The sequence below is a fragment of the Sus scrofa genome, chromosome 15, assembly GCF_000003025.6.
Source record: "Sus scrofa isolate TJ Tabasco breed Duroc chromosome 15, Sscrofa11.1, whole genome shotgun sequence".
Taxonomy (NCBI): Eukaryota; Metazoa; Chordata; class Mammalia; order Artiodactyla; family Suidae; genus Sus; species Sus scrofa.
Window position 1 is genome coordinate 137,192,592 of NC_010457.5, and position 18,764 is coordinate 137,211,355.

At 56.9% G+C, this 18,764-nt stretch overlaps 1 protein-coding gene across 5 annotated transcripts in view; it reads left to right on the plus strand.

Annotated features, from left to right (window-relative positions):
- MLPH (melanophilin) overlaps positions 1–18,764 on the plus strand; it is a 45,763-nt gene that overhangs the window by 18,630 nt on the left and 8,369 nt on the right. For 2 of the 5 annotated variants that reach the window (XM_021074500.1, XM_021074498.1), the window contains exons 3-8: positions 2,109–2,330; positions 2,898–3,010; positions 5,947–6,050; positions 7,430–7,549; positions 8,488–8,674; positions 11,597–11,736. In XM_021074500.1, the coding sequence (XP_020930159.1) occupies positions 2,109–2,330; positions 2,898–3,010; positions 5,947–6,050; positions 7,430–7,549; positions 8,488–8,674; positions 11,597–11,736 (886 nt within the window). 5 annotated transcript variants of the gene reach the window in all.

The following is an 18,764-nucleotide window of genomic DNA, read 5'->3' on the forward strand; positions in this document are numbered from 1 at the left end:
GGCCCGGGAGCATCCACGTGCTGCAGGCAAGGACTCGGCATTCTGCCCACTGCCACCCTCAGTCCCCTGCCAGTCCCCTGCCATCTTTATGTCAGCCCAGTCTCCCTACCTCAGAGCACGAAGCCCAGGGTCCCTTCACTCAGCCTGGCTTCTTCTTACTCCTCTCCTCCACCCGGTACCCACTCAGCACACCGAGCAGACTGGTTTCACGTCTTCCTCTGTTTCTGGTGGTAAATCACATCCAGGGCATCTTTTGTTCTGAAGGTGACCTTACCCTGTGGCTGTGTGTTAGGCTCTGACCGGCTCAGGCACCTGTATGGCCTGACATCTGGTCAACCCCGTATTTGCGATAAGCAGGATGTGCGGGCTGCTCCGGCCCCTCCCCACCCCCCAGGTCGGTTGACGTGCCCTGCAGTTGGCAGGCACCTGCTGTTACTCTGCTGGACCAGCGTGGGGCCACCTCAACCCGCGCTTCCGTTCTCCAGCTGTGAGAGAAGAGAAGTCGCACCTCATTGTCCATCCCCCTCAAATTCAGCATGTCCGGCCTCCACCCTGGGCCTTTCCAGGCTCTCGCTGCAGAGGATTCCCCATCCTGGGATGCAGGGCTCTCCACACACCCTCATCTTTCTTCCTGCTGAGCTGGGCTCAGCCTCTGTAGAGAACAAGGGACACTTACTGGGAGAGAGGCTGGCCGAGGCCCTGCCCAGCCAAGGGGTGGCCTCTGTGTTTGGGGGCTGGAGCAGATACAGCAAGAGTAGGCGAGGTGGGTACCGGGCCCTTCCCACCTGGCCTCCGGCCCCCTGCTTCCGGCAGACATGCTCTTTATCTTGCGATGCAGCTTTATCTAGGCTGGAGGCTCTAAGCGACAGTTTCCTGCTAGGTTCCTGCCAGCATTTGGCCATTTTTTCTTGGTCTCAGAGCCAAGACAAGAGCCTCGTGTTTGTGTCCGTCTTTGTGGGTATTTGGGTGTGTAGTTGGGACGTGGAGTCGAGGCCACTTTCACGAGGAGACGCCCAGCAGGCACCACCGCATCGTGCTCAGGCGTCCTCCGTCCGCAGCCCCAGTGTCGCAGGGGTCTCAGGAGACAGTGGTGCCTAGTGTCTGGCTGGGTTTCGTCACTAAGAATGAATTCATCTGATCCCATTTGAAACTAAAAATATTATGCTTGGCCGACATCCTCTGCCATCAGAACAAAAGCCATGTTCCTTTGCTGGGGGCGTGTTTGCTGGTCAGTTCCCTTTGGCAAGGTCACCCGGGAGCTGTTTGAGAGCCTGACCAGGAGAAGAACTGGTTTTCCTGGGACTTGGGTGCTGGCCCGTCCCTGCTCTGGGCGGTCTCCAAGCCACACTGTTTGAGCCTGGCTCTGTGGGGACAGACTCGGAGACTCGGCTCAGCCTGTCTCACTGGGGAAGAGCCCCAAAGCTGCTTGAGAAGGAAATGCCACCTGACTTTGCCCTCAGGACCCCGTGTGGCCTGTTGAGGGAGGTTGTTCGGGCAGCAGCAGGACCGCTGGGTGCTAGTGGCCACAGGTCCACGCTCATCCAGCTACACAGGGGCACTGAGCAGAGTCTCCCAGCTGTGGGCTGTGCCTCAGAAGAGCCCAGGTTCAGGGTCAGAGCTGGGGAACGACCCTGGGCTTCAGGAGCCCTGTACATCCTCTTCCTGTGACATTGAGCTCCATGAGGTTGTACAGGCAGTGGGGGGACCCGCCCCCAGCCTGTGATTCTGAAACTTTATGGTTTGTAGACCTTCAGCAATGAAAGAAATATATGGGCATGATGCCTGGGAAAAATGCATAGCTGCGAACAGTTACAGAGATATTTAAATGCAGTTTGACTTCTGTGACAATAACGTCTTGCAGCTCCAACCCACCCAAATGGCACCTGTTTGAACCCAGCCTCCTGGTCTCCCCCCTATGGAAAGGCTGGGGCAGGGCTGGTGCTGCCGACCGTGAGGGCTGCCTGTGTGCCTTTGCCTGGCTTTGGGTCACCGTTCTCTGCATACGAGAGAGTCGTGTGTGTGTGTGTGTGTGTGTATGTGCACACAATTGTGTACATTTAAAGCCTGTTGCAAAAACAAGCCGTTTGCTATGCTCATTTCCAATGCAGGGGACTGAAGGGCAAGATCAAGAAGGAAAGCTCCAGGAGGGAGCTGCTTTCGGACACGGCCTACCCGGACGACACCCACTGCGCCCGCTGCCTGCAGCCCTACCGGCTCCTCTCGGCCCCCAAGAGGCAGTGCCTGGACTGCGGGCTCTGCACCTGCCAAGACTGCGGCCACGCCCACCCGGAGGGGCAGGGCTGGCTCTGCGACCCCTGCCACCTGGCCAGGTGAGCGGGCCAGGAGGTCAAGCGGGTCTGCTGGCTGGGGTTGCAGCCTGTCCCTTCTGGGGAGTGTGGGGGGACAGGGGGTGTATGTATCTCTGGGGTGTGCGAGTGTGTGTGTGGGGTGTGTATGCATGTATTTATGTGTGTGGAGGGTATGTGTGTGGGGGGTGGGAATGTGTGGGTGTGTATGTGTGTGTGGGAGTGTGTGTGGAAGGTGTATATATGTGTATATGTGTGGGTGCAGATGTGGGTGTGGGTGTGTGGGAGTGTGTGAAGGTGTGTATGCATGTGTATATGTGTGTGTATGGATTTCTGTGCATATGTGTGGGTGTGAGTGTGTGTATATTTGTGGGGTGTGTATTTATGTGTAAACGCATGTTATGTGTGTGTGTATTTATGTGTGTGTGTGTGTATGTATGCATATATGTGTGTATATGTGTGGGTGTGAGTGTGTGTGTGTATATGGGGGGGGGCATGTGTGGGTGTGTATTTGCATGTGTGTGTGTGTGCACGCGTGCGTGTGCCGCCCGCCCAGGCCGTGGCGCAGGCCTGAGCCGCGTTTCCCCACAGGGTGGTGAAGATGGGCTCGCTCGAGTGGTACTACGGGCACGTGCGCGCCCGCTTCAAGCGCTTCGGGAGCGCGCAGGTGGTGCGGTCCCTGCGCGGGCGGCTGCGGGGAGGAGGTAAGAGGGGCCCTGGCTCCCGGGGCGTCCGATGCGGGGCCCAGCCGCCTCCTTTCAGCCACCACTCCCCGTGGGCCTGGCGATCACCAGGACTTGAGGAGATGGGTTAAGACTCAGTGGTTTGTTTTAATATTTTGAATCCAAGTGCTTATTCCCCCAAGATCCTGAAATCCAGCTGTGTTCTCACACTAAATTGCTCTCACAGAAATTCTCTGATCGGGTCCACCTTCTGGCGTCTGGGCAGAGGGCTGTTTCGGGAAGGACGTGAGAGCCTGGGTCTGGAAGCTCCTCCTGAACCCGAGTGGAGATAGCTGGGCAGTGTTTGTGGGACGCGCAGGCCTTGTCCCTGTCACTGGAGCAAGAGCCTCTGCCCTCAAGCCTGGCTGGGCATTCGCGTGTCTAGGAACACGGCGACCTGCCTGCCCCCGTGTGGGGACCGTGGAGAGTGCGCTTGGGTCTGGGGCCTCTGTGGGTCTGGAATTGCCCCCCCCGCATCTCCCCCAGGCCTTCCGGGGGGTGCCTTATTTGTGTCTTATGTCCCTAAAGCCCCCAGTTGCTAGGCAGCTGCAGAGGCTGGGCACGGCCGCTCCCGGGGCGTTGGCACACTCACTGGGCCTGGCACAGGCGTGTGGAGGCTCGTAGCAGGTTGTTGAATTTAGGACAGGCCACCCTCACCTGTGATGGTGTTTAGCACCAGGAGTAACAGACTGGGGGGTGAGGGGGCTTCTTGGGGATGAGGGGGCAGGAGGCATGTGGCAAATCATTGAAACCAGGACACTTTTAAGAGTAAGTGTTGCCCCCTGAAAACCAGGCTGAGACAACAGGCATCACTAGGAGTGCCCTGGTGACATGGGGTGGCACCATCACCCTATTCCTGGGGGGAGGGATCCCCACCTCCTCCCCAGGCTGCTCCCTTGTGGCTGATACCTCTGTCTCAGCTGGAGCTCATCAGTAAACCCCGGGACCACACACCCGATTGGGAGCCAGCCGAGGGGTCTTCCCGCAGCAGCAGGAATGGTCCAGCATCCTCTGCAGAGCTCAGGCTTGGGAACCACAGGCAGGACGGGGAAGCATGTGCGAATCTCAGGCCCAAAGGCCCCGCTAACAGCAGAAAACCACATCAGAACCCTGAAGACCTGAGCCTCGCCACCAGAGCTGCCGATTCCTAAGGACCAGAATGGGCTCAGGAAACTGCGTTAGGTAAAAGGTCACGGGGCTTCTGATGCCCAGCCAGGGTCCAGAGCTGGGAAACCAGTGCCCTTCAAAACGGTTACCACTGGTGGCCAGCAGGTGGTGCTGTGGAGCAACAAAAATCCTACCGGCTGCTCAGGTCTCAGGTGGGGCGATGGCCCAGGGCTGAGGTCTCCCTGCTGGCACCTGTGAATATAGCACATGGGGAGGGCACAGGGGGAGAGGACACAGGGAAAGAGCACAAAGCCTGGGGAAGTTGGGCCACCAAAAAAAAGATCCAGGGAGTTCCCATCCTGGCTCAGTGGAAATGAATCTGACTAGTACCCATGAGGATGCAGGTTTGATCCCAGGCCTCGCTCTGTGGGTTAAGGATCCAGCATTGCTGTGAGCTGTGGTGTAGGTCACAGATGCAGCTGGATCCTGTGTCGCTGAGGCTGTGGTGTAGGCTGGTGGCCACAGCTCCAATTCAACTCCTAGCCTGGGAACTTTCACATGCCACGGGTTCGCCCTAAAAAAGGGAAAAAAAAAAATCCAAACTAAAGCAAAAAGAAGAGATTACAGTTATGTTTTGAAAGCTGCCCACAGGAATATTGAAAACAAACTTACGGTTACCAAAGGGGGCAGGTGGGGAAGGGATAAACCGGGGGTCCAGGGTTGGCGTCTGTGCACTGAGGTACTGAGAATGGAGGGTCAGCAGGGGCCTGCTGGGCAGCACAGGGAACTCCACCCAACATTCTGTGACTACATAGTGGGAGAAGAATCTGAAAAAGGATGGATGCACATATATGTATTACTGAACCTCTTTGCTCTACAGCGGAAATTAGCACACCATTGTCAATCAACGATACTTCAATAAAATTAAAAAAAAAAAAGAACAAGAACAACAAGAGAGCTGGGCCAGGCAGGGCCTCAGGCAGGGGTGCAGCGGGTGGAGGTGCCCTTGGGTGCTTTTTCCCGAAAAGGCGCCATAAAAGACGGCAGGCACTTGGGGAAGCAGGGAGCCCTGCCTCAGGCAGGTGGCTCCCAAGGACCCGTTCCTCCCAGCGCCATTTCTCCCACTCTAGGCTTAGCCGACGGGGTGCAGGCTCGCCCGACGTCAATGGTAAGTCCTTCTTGCTCCCCCGGTGCCACTGCCCTCAGCCCTGAGGAAGGTGAATGACCCCCAGGCTCCAGCTCTAACCCGCAGGTTCCCTGGTCACTCTTTGAAGTGTCCTCAGGGGCCCACGCGGGCCAGGCCTGTGTGATCGGGAGAAAGGGGGAGAGTGAGGCTGAGCCTCCCTGCCTCCTGAGGCCAGGCCTGCCGAGCGGCAGGTGAAATGGGGCTGAGGGTGAAGAAGTGTGTCAGGGGAGATGTGACTTAGTGCCAGGCCTCCTTAACCCGCCACCGCTGTGGTGTCTTAGATGGCCTGGGAAGCAGTGGGTGAAACTGGTACAGAATGACCAATTTTGACTGGTACTGGAGTAGGTCTCTGAGAGGCCAGCAGAGGCTTCGCCTGGTTGTCTCACAGCAGGTGGATGATGGGTGGGTGGGAGGATGGGTGGATGGGTGGGTTATTAGGTGCATGGTTGGGAGAATGGGAGGAGGGGATGGGTGAATGGTTGAATAGGTGGGTGGTGGAAGAAAGGGAGGATGGGTGGGTGGGTGGGCGGGCTACTGGCCGGTGGGAGAACAGGCGGAGGAGCGGGGAAATGGTTTGCCCCCAGCCTCTCTCTCCCCGGTGGAGTCACACGGGTGTCCATTGCAGGTGCACCTGAGCCGAGCCCTGAAGAGAGAAGCGGAGACAGTGAGCAGATGGTTGAGGATGGGGGGCCGGACACAGCAGCCCAGGCCCAGCCTGTGGGCAGCAAAGTAAGTCTCCTCGCAGCCGCCCCCCCCTCCCCAGACACTGGAGACTCAGGTCCTGAGGTCTTGAAAACTCCAGCTCCCCACGATGCCACTAGCTAACAGGGCAGGAGCACAAAGGCCCACCTCCCTTTTCCACGCCCCAAGGCCTCTGGGGTCACCAAGCACCACACAGCAGCGAGCTTTCAGCACCGGTCTCACCACAGGGAACTCTGCGGATGGGCAGAGCCCACCGAGAACCCTGCCTGGACCTCCAGCCGGGCTGGCCCATCCAGCCAGAGTCCTGGGGTCACAGGGTCGCGAGGGCACTGGGGTCCTCCAGAGACGGCTTCGCATCTTTCAGGAAAGCAAACCCCTCCAGCTTTCCTCTGTGAGTCTTTATGTTTTGTGTACAGCCAACCCTGAGCCTTGTTTTTATTGGTATTTGTGACTGCTTTCGCTTGTTCTTTAATGTATTTTTGGCGATAAAGACAAGCCAGGGAACCCCCCAGGTTTCTGGGCGGGAGGACGGAAGGGGAGCAGGGCTGGGGCCGGGCGGGCGGAGATGTTATAGCCGGAGGCCCTTGGACACGTCGGGGTCTCTGGGATCCCACTGGCAGGTCTGCACGGCTGCCTCTGGGGAACATAGCCATCCTTCTAGGAGAAAATTGTATCCGTGCCATTTACTAAGTATGCAGAATACTCTCCAGCATCTGGAATATTCCCTACATGATACTTTTAAAGACTCAAAACCAATATGAGGAAGGAGTTTGGAACTAAATTCTGCGCGTGCAGCTAAAGGTGGAGTTTGAGGTCCATAGGTGTGAACTGTTCCCTCGAGGACGGGTAACCCTGAGGCCCTGCTGTGCAGCACAGGGAACCGTATCCAGTCTCTGGGGATAGACCATGATGCGAGAGTAAATGAGAAAAAGAACATACAGACATGTATGACTGGGTCGCTGTGCCGCAGAAGTTGGCACAACATTGTTAATCTACTCTAATACAGAAATAAAGTAAAATAAAAATGTTGGGGCTCTCAGGAGCTCCCTCTCCCCTCAGCCAGGTGCTCCCCCCCCATTTCCAAGGTGTGAGAGGTGAGACGCCCCTGTCCACCCAGAGCAACCTGCCTGCCCCCACCCCCAGGCTGCGGCCCCCGGGGCCCGGGTGCTCTGTGCCTCTGAGCAGCCTTATGCCCGTCAGGGGCTGTGCAGGCCTTTCCTTCTCTTCTGAGCGGAGCTGGGGATGCAGCTCCTGTGATGGGGGGTGGGCCCTGGGTGGCCCCTTGGTGCCACCTCAGAAGGTGGCCGTGCCCGTGGCCCCAGCCCGCTGCCCGGGGCGAGGGCCACTGGTCCTCGCTGTCAGCCTGACCCCACCTCCTCGTCTTTGCTGCGTCTGGTTCTGCTCAGAAGAAGCGCCTCCTCCCCGTTCACGGCTTGGACTTCGAGGCCGACTCTGACGATTCCGTGCCATCCTGTGGTCACCCCCCGAGCCTGTCCTCGGTCCCAGCAGCCACGGCCAGCCTGCAGGTCAGTGGGCTGTCGTTTCTGCCCCCCCCCAGCCCCCCGGTAGGGGACAGCATTTCGGGAAACAGTCTGATGGCCCTGCGGGATGACAGGCGGGGGCGGGGGGCACAGGATCCAGAAACCTCACACCCTCCAGTCCCTGGAGAGAGCCGGTAGGCTGCTGGGAGAAGCGGGATGCAGAGCAAATGAGTCAGGGGTCTGGGGTGGTCCGGGAGGGTACTTGTCTCAGATGAAGGCAGAACCCCCGTGACTCAAGCGTGCAGGGCAGGAGTTCCCACTGTGGTGCAACGGAATCAGCCACATCTTGGGAGCTCTGGGAGGCAGGTTCGATCCCAGGTCCAGCACAGTGGGTTAAGGATTCAGCTTTGTCTTAGCTGTGGCTCAGGCTGCAACTACGGCTTGGATCTGATCCTTGGCCCGGGAACTCTATATGCTGAGAGGCGCCCAAAAATGGGGAGAAAAAGAGAGCAGAGCAGAGGACAGCATCACCACCAGGGCTCAGACAGAGCCCGATGTGTGCCTGCACCTCTGTCATATTAGTAGGTGTCCCAGGACCCTCACCCAAGGTGCAGCCTGGACTCAAAACCCAGAGCAACAGGCCCCTTGGCCACGGCCCTGACGTCTGGGTGCCCCGGGCTCAGCTGGTGCTGGCCCAGAGCTGGGACAGGGCTGGGCCTGCCCAGGCTGAGCCGCAGACCCCTGGGAGGGGAGGAGCTGGGAGCTGGGAGCCAGCACCCAAAAGGTCCTTGGGGCTCAGGTCCTGCTCCAGCTGCAAGTCTGGAGCCCTTTGAAATTAGAGGAATTGAGGTGCAAGGGCTGCAGGGACAGGTATCCAGTGTTCAGTCTGTCAGAGGATCCTGGAAACGTGGACTGGGAGACCCCCCCCTTCCAGGGAGCAGCCCCTTCCTGGTAAAACCTGCAACCTGGTCCCCTGTGCTCAGGCCCTCACAGGCGAGCCCTGTGCAGAGGGAACCAGCTCCTACCAAGCGGATGCCAGGGCCTCAGGGCGCCACCTGCATCCAGAGGAGCAGGCAGTCGGCCTTTCGCCTGTCGGACCGGACGCCCTCGCCGAGCTCTGCCTGCCTGGAGACTCCTGCTCAGTGGCCCTGGGGGTGGCTGCCACTCCTGGTAGGTGCCCTTGGCTACCGTCTTCCACGTGCGCTCTGCGTGGAGGAGAAGGACGCTGGAAAACGCCCTGCCACCCTGGGCGGTGCCAGCACGTGGCCGGTTTCCAGGAGCCCCTTCCTTCGCTGTGCTTGTCAGGCAGACGCCACGGCCACCTGCTCCCCCTGGGCCGGGCGCTCCCTGTGACCTTCAAAGCACCAGCACTGGAGTTCCTGTCGTGGTTCAGCAGTTTACAAACCCGACTAGTATCCATGAGGATGAGGGTTCGATCCCTGGCCTCGCTCAGTGGGTTAAGGATCTCTAGCGTTGCCGTGAGTTGTGGTGTAGGTCACAGACTTGGCTCCAATCTGGCATTGCTGTGGCTGTGGTGTAGACCAGCAGCTGCAGCTTTGATTCGACCCCTAGCCTGGGAACTTGCGTATGCCACAGGTGTGGCCCTAAAAAGACAAAAAAAAAAAAAAAAAAAAGGAGAAGCACCAGCCCTGATGACTGAACTGGCTGCTCAGCTCACAGCTGCCTTTGACGGGGGGCAATGAGCTGGCGGGCACGTGCAGGTCTCCCTGAAATGATGGGCTCACTGGTCGCCGGAATTGAGCGTCCTGACTACGGGACAGGGCCGCTCTGAACCTGGCTCCCCAAGGGCACCTGGGGACCGATGGCGCAGGTTCCTGCTGACCAGTCCTCACCCCGGCGTGAATCAGGAGGCCTGTAAGTGCCGAGACCGAGATTCACTCAGTTTAATTTTGTTGTCAGACACTGGCCTTATAATGAGATCCGAATTGCTGTCTGGTCCTGTGCCCTCTGGGAGCCCGTGTCCGGTCCCAGGGTCCCGGTGACCTCCCTATGCAGGAGCAAATGAGAGCCCAGGAGCAGCGCAGGCCTCCCACGCAGGTGTTCCCACGTGACCACCGGGTGGGGCGGCTGCGGGGAAATGTGGTTAAGGCCGCCTGCCAGGAAGTGGGTTCACTTCCCATTTGCCCTTTTCATTATATTACAGGGAATGTAATCTCATGACCCACACGCTGTGAGGGTCCTGGAGGCATTGGGTGGGGGTTGCCTCCCTGTAAACAATGAATAAATGAATCTGCATTGACCAAGTCACAGGATCAAGGCTTGGACACATGTGATGCGTAACGCCCCCAGCGCAGCACGGAGATGGGGTGGCGGGGGCGGTGGGGGGGAGAGGCGGACACAGATTGTACCAGCTGAGAAGGAGCCCGGGCAGCTCTGAGGTTCAAGCCCAGCTCTTTTGACCAACTCAACATCCTATTTCATGGATTCTAAGATGCGTTTTGTCACCTCACTCCTCAAATTGGGAGCATCTTACAAGGATGCCAGAAAGGAGTGTGTTGGAGTTTGATGGGCAGTGTTGGTCTTTTAATGATGCGTCAGACAAGCTGCAAGGTCTGCGATTTAAAGGACTGTGCTGTGAACTTGATCAGCCTGCTTAACTGCCTCGCCTCGGGTGCCTTGTTGTCATACGGGGTTAGTGCCTGGCTTGTTGCACTGTGGGGGCTCCAAGTGGGATGCTTGTATCTGTTAGCTGTTGCCGCATAACAACTATCACAGACTTAACGGCTTAACACAGCCCACATTTATGAACTCACGGCAGCCAGGAGACGCGCATGGCTTCACTGTGTCCTCAGCACCAGCCTCTCAAGCTGAAATCAAGTGTCAGCAGGGCTAGAGTCTCATCTGGAGCTCAGGGGCCAGCCCTAGAGTCATTCAAGGTGTCAGCAGAGTCGCTGGAGCCATGCAGCTGGCAACACATCAAGCACAGAAACAGTCGTGCACCCTGATTCCTGGGCTCCGGCTCCTGTGCAGTCCCCCAGTAGCGTTGGTGGTGTCGGGGTGAGCGTAGCTGCTCCCATGCAGTCCCCCAGTAATGTGGGGGTGTAGTGGTGAGCATAACTGCTGTCCAGGTGGTTCCCCACGTGAGGGTTGACCCCAAACGCTCCTACCCGCTCCCGTGCCAGCTAGCTGCGTGTGGTGCCCTCCAGGCCAGCCAGAGCTGTTCATTTGGTGAACATCCCCAAAAATAAGCATCTCAAGCCACGTCAGGGTCTCTGAAGCACTAGTCCGGCAGGAAACCCAGCCTTCCGTGACCACCACGGAACAGCTACCAGCTTCCTAAAGTCACTTCGACTCATGGAACTTCCCAGGACCCACGTCTGCCACATGCAGGCAGGGGACTCTGTGCTTCCTTGTGTGGGGACCTGATATGTGACATTTGCTCCTTTTTTTTTTTTTTTTTTTTTTTCCTTTTTAGGGCCACACCCACGGCATATGGAAATTCCCAGACTGGGGTCAAATCAGAGCTGCAGCTGCCAGTCTGCACCACAGCCACAGCAACGTGGGATCCGAGCTGCATCTGTGACCTACACCACAGCTCACTGCAGTGCCGGATCCTTAACCCACTGAGCAAGGCCAGGGATCGAACCCGTGTCCTTGTGGATGCTGGTCAGTTTTGTAAACTGCTGAGCCACAGCGGGAACTCCACTTCTGCTCTGCTCTTAGCCTGGTCCCGGGACCTCAGCCCCGTGACATCTGTGGAATCTCATCATGTCCTCGTTTTCTTTGATCTCTTTTCTTCATCGGAAAAAACGTCCATGCTTTCAGCTTTTTTTTTTTTTTTTTTTTTGTCTTTTTAGGGCTGTACCCGTGGCATATGGAGGTTCCCAGGCTAGGGGTCGAATCGGACCTACAGCTGCTGGCCTCCACCACAGTCATAGCCATGCAGGATCCGAGCCGTGTCTGCGACCTACACCACAGCACACAGCAACGCTGGATCCTTAACCCACTGAGCCAGGCCAGGATCGAACCCACAACCTCAGGTTCCTAGTCAGATTCGTTTCCAATGGGCCAGACAGGACTCCGCTTTCAGCTTCTCACTCCAAATAATCCTGACCCATTCTTCCTCCAAAGGGACAAACAGCCTCAGGAATGAGCAGCCCCCCCAACAGTATCTGGCTGACGTGGACACCTCAGATGAAGAAGCTGTTGGGGCTCAGAGGGTGATCTCCCACCGCTCCAGACAGAGAAGCTGGCCCTCTTCTGAGAGCCAGGTAAGGTAGCGGGAAAGAAGGCTTCTAGCTGCTTCTTTGGGAGAGACTTCTTACCTTAACATCCATTCCTCTCTGAGAAATTAAACCTTTCAGTGTTTTAAAACCATAAGATCGCATAAGCCTACTTTAAAGAGATAGGCAATGTCATCAAAGTATATTTTTTTATTGACCTGAAATTCAGATACCATAAATCTTTTAAAGTGAAGAGTTCAGGAGTTCCCACTGTGGCACAATGAGTAAGGATCCAGCATTGCCGCAGCTCTGGCATAGGTTGCAGCTGTGGCTTGGAGTCCGCCCCTGCCTGGGAACTTCCATGTGCCGTGGGCGCAGCCAAAAAAGAAAAAAAGTAAATAAATAAAGTGAAGAGTTCAGTTGCGTTTAGTACATTCCCAGTGTGGTGCAACAGCACCTCTGTCATCTCTAAAGCATCATCCGCCAAGGGATGCTGGTCCCCAGCCACAGTTACTCAGCATCCCACCTCCGTCCGGCTCCCGGCAACACCAGCCCGCCGTCCGGCTCTGTTGATTTGCCTGTTCCGGGCATTTCACATAAACTGGATCATACAGGGTGTGACCATCTGTTCCTGGCTTCTCGCACTTGGTAGGATGTTTTTAAGGTTCCTCCACGCTGTAGCAGGTGTGACCGTCTGTTCCTGGCTTCTCGCACTTGGTAGGATGTTTTTAAGGTTCCTCCACGCTGTAGCAGGTGTGACCGTCCGTTCCTGGCTTCTCGCACTTGGTAGGATGTTTTAAGGTTCCTCCACGCTGTAGCAGGTGTGACCGTCCGTTCCTGGCTTCTCGCACTTGGTAGGATGTTTTAAGGTTCCTCCACGCTGTAGCAGGTGTGACCGTCTGTTCCTGGCTTCTCGCACTTGGTAGGATGTTTAAGGTTCTCCGCTGTAGCAGTGTGACCGTCTGTTCCTGGTTCTCGCACTTGGTAGGATGTTTTTAAGGTTCCTCCACGCTGTAGCAGGTGTGACCGTCTGTTCCTGGCTTCTCGCACTTGGTAGGATGTTTTAAGGTTCCTCCACGCTGTAGCAGGTGTGACCGTCTGTTCCTGGCTTCTCGCACTTGGTAGGATGTTTTTAAGGTTCCTCCACGCTGTAGCAGGTGTGACCGTCTGTTCCTGGCTTCTCGCACTTGGTAGGATGTTTTAAGGTTCCTCCACGCTGTAGCAGGTGTGACGTCTGTTTTTTTTTTTTTTACCGTTGTTCCTGGCTTCTCGCACTTGGTAGGATGTTTTAAGGTTCCTCCACGCTGTAGCAGGTGTGACCGTCTGTTCCTGGCTTCTCGCACTTGGTAGGATGTTTTAAGGTTCCTCCACGCTGTAGCAGGTGTGACCGTCTGTTCCTGGCTTCTCGCACTTGGTAGGATGTTTTTAAGGTTCCTCCACGCTGTAGCAGGTGTGACCGTCTGTTCCTGGCTTCTCGCACTTGGTAGGATGTTTTTAAGGTTCCTCCACGCTGTAGCAGGTGTGACCGTCTGTTCCTGGCTTCTCGCACTTGGTAGGATGTTTTTAAGGTTCCTCCACGCTGTAGCAGGTGTGACCGTCTGTTCCTGGCTTCTCGCACTTGGTAGGATGTTTTAAGGTTCCTCCACGCTGTAGCAGGTGTGACCGTCTGTTCCTGGCTTCTCGCACTTGGTAGGATGTTTTAAGGTTCCTCCACGCTGTAGCAGGTGTGACCGTCTGTTCCTGGCTTCTCGCACTTGGTAGGATGTTTTAAGGTTCCTCCACGCTGTAGCAGGTGTGACCGTCTGTTCCTGGCTTCTCGCACTTGGTAGGATGTTTTTAAGGTTCCTCCACGCTGTAGCAGGTGTGACCGTCGTTCCTGGCTTCTCGCACTTGGTAGGATGTTTTTAAGGTTCCTCCACGCTGTAGCAGGTGTGACCGTCCGTTCTGGCTTCTCGCACTTGTAGGATTTTTAAGGTTCCTCCACGCTGTAGCAGTGTGACCGTCGTTCCTGGCTTCTCGCACTTGGTAGGATGTTTTAAGGTTCCTCCACGCTGTAGCAGGTGTGACCGTCTGTTCCTGGCTTCTCGCACTTGGTAGGATGTTTTAAGGTTCCTCCACGCTGTAGCAGGTGTGACCGTCTGTTCCTGGCTTCTCGCACTTGGTAGGATGTTTTTAAGGTTCCTCCACGCTGTAGCAGGTGTGACCGTCTGTTCCTGGCTTCTCGCACTTGTAGATGTTTTAAGTTCTCCACGCTGTAGCAGTGTGACGTCTGTTTGTTTGTTTATTTTTTTTCCTGTCTGTTCTTTCTGGCTTCTCGCACTTGGTAGGATGTTTTAAGGTTCCTCCACGCTGTAGCAGGTGTGACCGTCTGTTCCTGGCTTCTCGCACTTGGTAGGATGTTTTAAGGTTCCTCCACGCTGTAGCAGGTGTGACCCTGCCTCCCTTTGGATGAAGAATATATTTTACATTCTATCGAGTATCATGTCTCATACAAGAGGCAGTGATCTCTTAGTCTAAAGCCTTTAGCAGGTTCCTGTGTGTTTTGAGAAATTTCAACTCAGAGCACTTAACCCCTGTAAAATTAGAGCCATTCTCGTTGTGGACACTGATTTATAAAATATCTCACGGCTGGATTTCTTGGAGGACCGTGAGTTCTCTTCGCCACGTTCACAGACAGGTGACTGAGATTTAGATGCAGCGCGTAGGCTTCGCTGGGGGAAGGCAGTGACGTTTTATACGAGAGCATCGTGACCACGAGGTTGACGCAGACGCAGCGGCGTCCCGGACAAGGCCTGACTCATGGTGGGACTGGGGCTGTTCTGTCACCGGGGATCTAGAGGCATGAAGCAGAGGGCAGGGCCTGGGCCCGCTTGGGACGGAGGGTCCTGAACCGAAGCTTCGTTCAGGTGGGTCCCACACGCACATTGCAGGAGCCTGCAGGAGTGCCGCCCAGCCCCGTCTGCACACTGATGACGCGGGGTCTGCCAGGGGCTTCCCAGGCCCAGATGCAAAGTGTCAGGTGCAAAGACTGACCCCCCCGTTGAGTGTGTTCCCAGTGGGAAGGTCTGGAAACAGACCAGGGAGGCAGAAGCTGGGAGCGTGCTTATGGTTGCTGCAATTCAAGATGTGACTCTGGGGGGCCCTGGGCGGCTGCTCTTCCCCAGGTCCCTCCCCGCTTCGGACCTCTCGGACCACCTGGGGGAGGGGCGTGGTCCCGCTTTGCCACCAAACTGCTTTCCAGGGCTGCCCAGCGGGGCCTCTGCTGAGCTCCCCCCACCCCCTCCATCCGCACCCCATCCCCCCACCACCAGCAGCAGCAGATCTGCTGCGCTCCTCAGCCTGGGCTGACCCAGAACCGGTTGGGGGCCCTTCAGCTCAGTCCCTTCAGGGCCGGGCTCCAGAAATGATGAGCAGGAAGGAGCAGGAGCTCTGGAAGGAGCCTTTGTTTGGGTGGCTTTTCGATGCATCAGGGTCGGCTTTTCTGTTCAGTCGTTGATTAGGCTAAAATCCCAGGGGGCAGGGGGCAGAAACCGGGCGTTTTAAACCCTGCGCCTCCTCTCCGTCTCCGGGGAGCACCCTCAGGCCCAGTTGGCTCTCTTCTCGGGAAGCACCCCATGCCCCAGGGCTGTGATCCTCCTGCTCCAACCTCCGTCTCCAAGGGAGGTCACTGACCCTTTGCCCCGGGCACAGCGGGGCATGGAGGCCCTGAGAGGACCTGAGCCGGTGACGCGAAGGTGACCCAGGCTGCTTTCATGGAAGCCGGGAGGTGCTCATGCAAGAAAGTGTCCTGTGATGGGACCAGGAGTGACTGGCTTGGCCCCTGGGGAGGCTGGGGGACCATGGTGGAGGGGCCGGTGTGGCCAGGACAGAGACCTCCCCAGAGCAGAGACCTCCCAGGATGGAGATATCCCAGGTGGCAGAACCACAACAGGCCAGGGAGCCCCCGGCCCCCAGGCCAGGAGACAGTGGGGTGAAGACTAGAATTAAATTGTCTCTTTTCAGCACGTTTTTAATTTAGCAACTCTGGTGACTTTCAGAAAAAGACACATCCCAGTGTTCAGCCTACCCACCCAGTCACCCTGTGTGCCTCCTTGTTCTCGAGAGCCGTGCTTTGTCGGGTTAATCTGAATGCACCTCCGTGATCTATTGCTCGTGTCTGCATTTGTGCTTGTGTGCTTAGGACTTTCTGAGTGACGGATATTCAGCAAAGACTTTCTATAAATAAATAGTCACGCCTGCCCAGAGGGGGCCAAAGATGGCCCAGCACATGGTAGGAGGGACGGAGGCGTCCAGGGAGCTGAGTTGCAGGAGGCGCAGGAAACGGAACCCTGGCACGCGCCCACCCCGAGTGGTGGGCGGTGAGCCCCCCGGGGCCGAGAGCTCCGGCTGCAGACATGGTTGGGGGTCACCCACGAAAGCCTCGTCAGTGCCAAGTTGTGGTAGTTCATTCCTCTCCACGGCCTAAGGCTGAACCCCATTCAGAAATCACACATTTTTGTTTTGCTGCAAACACACTGAAAACCCCAGGAGTTCACCGTCAGTGGCCATCCGTGCGTGTCCAGGTAGCGTGTAACAGACCTCCACCCGGAGCTCGCACGGGCAGGGCGGCACCTGCTTTTGGCAGGAGGAAGGGGCACACCCGGCTGTGGGACCTGAGAGGCAGGTGTTCTGGGGGCTGGGCGGCCCTCAGGACCAGATGGAAAACCAGGAACCTATCGTGGCCACGCCACGGGGACCTGCGGCAGGGCCTTGCCCGGAGAGCAGCACTGAGCCCACAGCTCTCCTCCTGGGCCAAGGCCTCTGGGGGCTCCAGGCTGCCCCCCAGCTCCTGCCCCTCCTCCATCAGGATGAGAACTTTCCAAGGGCTCCTCATGGGATGCTTGTCTCTGTGATGCTCTTGGGCCCAGGTTGCCCTCCGGGTTCCACGCTCACCGGGGACACAGCGGCTGGCCGTGGAGCCCTCCCCCAGGTATTGATGGCTGCCTCTCAGATGCCACGAAGCGTGACCAGGGCTGCTTTCAATTACCAGCGGCCACTCGAGGTGAGAGCCGGGGCCGCGCCTTCCTGAAACCCTCGAGGTGCAGTTTCTCGGCTTATGTTCCTCCTTCGGGCAGATGCGCCCACTCGAGCCCTCGGTGCTGTGAAGATCAAGCCAATTACCCAGCGAACAATGCAGAAGCATCTCGCCGCCACCGCCAGGGCCATTTTCTTCTTAAAGCAAGGTGGCCGCACACGAGATGACGGCAGGAAAGATGCATCTGCTTGGGAGAAAACTGAAGAATTGATTTTCTCGCATCCCGGCCTGGGAGTTAATAGACCCTGGTGACTCAAGGGCCCGGTGACTCAAGGGATGACGGAGTCGTGCTTTCAGTCACTCGAGGGCATTACCTGGCGCGCCTCCTGGTCCGCGGTGACCCAGGGCTCCTGCCTGTTAGTTTGATCAGCCTGACATAATCAATTCGCGCCTTCCTGTGCTGATCGGATCGGCAGAGACAAAGGCTGCCCTGCGGCAGTGACACGTCACAGGCCCTTCAGACGCCCCTTCCTTCCTTGTCTTGCTGAATGTGTCACCTTTGTTCATCCCCCCAACGCCACCCCCGCTTGGGTGCCGCTCCCAGCTTTTGCTCGGGGTTCCAGAACCCTTGGTGTCAGAAAATGGGCCTCACAGTACCTTCCCAGGGAACGAGGATTCCGAAGTTTCTCGATGTCATTTACTCGCGGAGAAAGATGTCTCCGCCTCGATGGAGCAGAATCCACCCTCCAAACAGCCTAGGGGTTCTCTTCACCTCTTGCGGCCTCCACCGAGATTTGATTGGGAGCTTAGTGGGAAAATGGAAAAAGGAAAGACCCCAGGAAACGTGCTGCTTCCCTGTCGGCTCACTCCGCTGGCCCTCGGCCCCCAGCTGTGAGGCCCGGGGTTTGGGGGGGGGTCCCGTTCACAGACGAGGAGGAGCACTGTCCTCTGCTGGGGGGGTAGGCAGGGTGGGAGCTGGCCTGCCTGGCCCCGCACTGTGGGTGAAGCATCCTGGTGAAGCCCCCCCCCCATCAGCAGCATCAATGGGTGACCCCCAACCTAGTGGGTTAGGCTTTGGCGCTTTCACTGCTGCGGCCCAGGTTGCATCCCTGACCGCTGCCCAGGCCCTGGTCTGCAGCTTACGGAGGGAGGCCGGCCATGGAGGGGGCAGGCTCGGAGTATATTCTTTCCCCACCCATAGAGGAAGACTAAAAGCTGGAATCAGTGAGGGACCCCAGCCCCTAGTGAGGGTTTTTCTCTGTTGGTTCCCTTTTTATCCAGCTCCTGTTATGCTCCAGCTCCAACTGAATTTGTAATAGATATTTAAGGGGGTTCCCTGGTGGTCTAGTGGTTAGGATTTGGTGCTTTCACTGCTGTGGCCCAGGTTCCCTGGTCTGAGAACTGAGAGCTCACATCAAATCCCTACAGGCTGCAACCAGATTAAAAAAGACAGAGAGGAGTTCCCGTGGTGGCTCAGTGGTTAACGAATCCGACTAGGAACCATGAGGTTGCAGGTTCGGTCCCTGCCCTTGCTCAGTGGGTTAAAGATCCGGCGTTGCCGTGAGCTGTGGTGTAGGTTGCAGACGCGGCTTGGATCCCGAATTGCTGTGGTTCTGGCGTAGGCTGGTGGCTACAGCTCCAATTCGACCCCTAGCCTGGGAACCTCCATATGCCGCAGGAGCGGCCCAAAGAAATAGCAAAAAAGACAAACAAAACAAAAACAAACAAAAAAAAAGACAGAGAGACTTAAAAATCAGAACCAAAACAATACAGCCCTGAAAAACAGTTGCAAGAAGCAGAGTCAGACCTGGAGTCTGGAGAAGAGATTGCCAGAGACAAGCTCTGTTTAGCTCTGAGTTCCTCACCTGCCAAGGCAGGTGAATAGACCTTCTGCGTGGTATACACCTCGTCCAAATTCATCCTGGGAGACAGACTCCCCGGCTCTAAATTCAAGAAGGAATGCATGGGACTTCCCATCGTGGTTCAGCAGTAATGAACCTGACTAGTCTCTATGGGGATGCAGGTTCGATCCCTGGCCTCGCTCAGTGGGTTAAGGATCCAG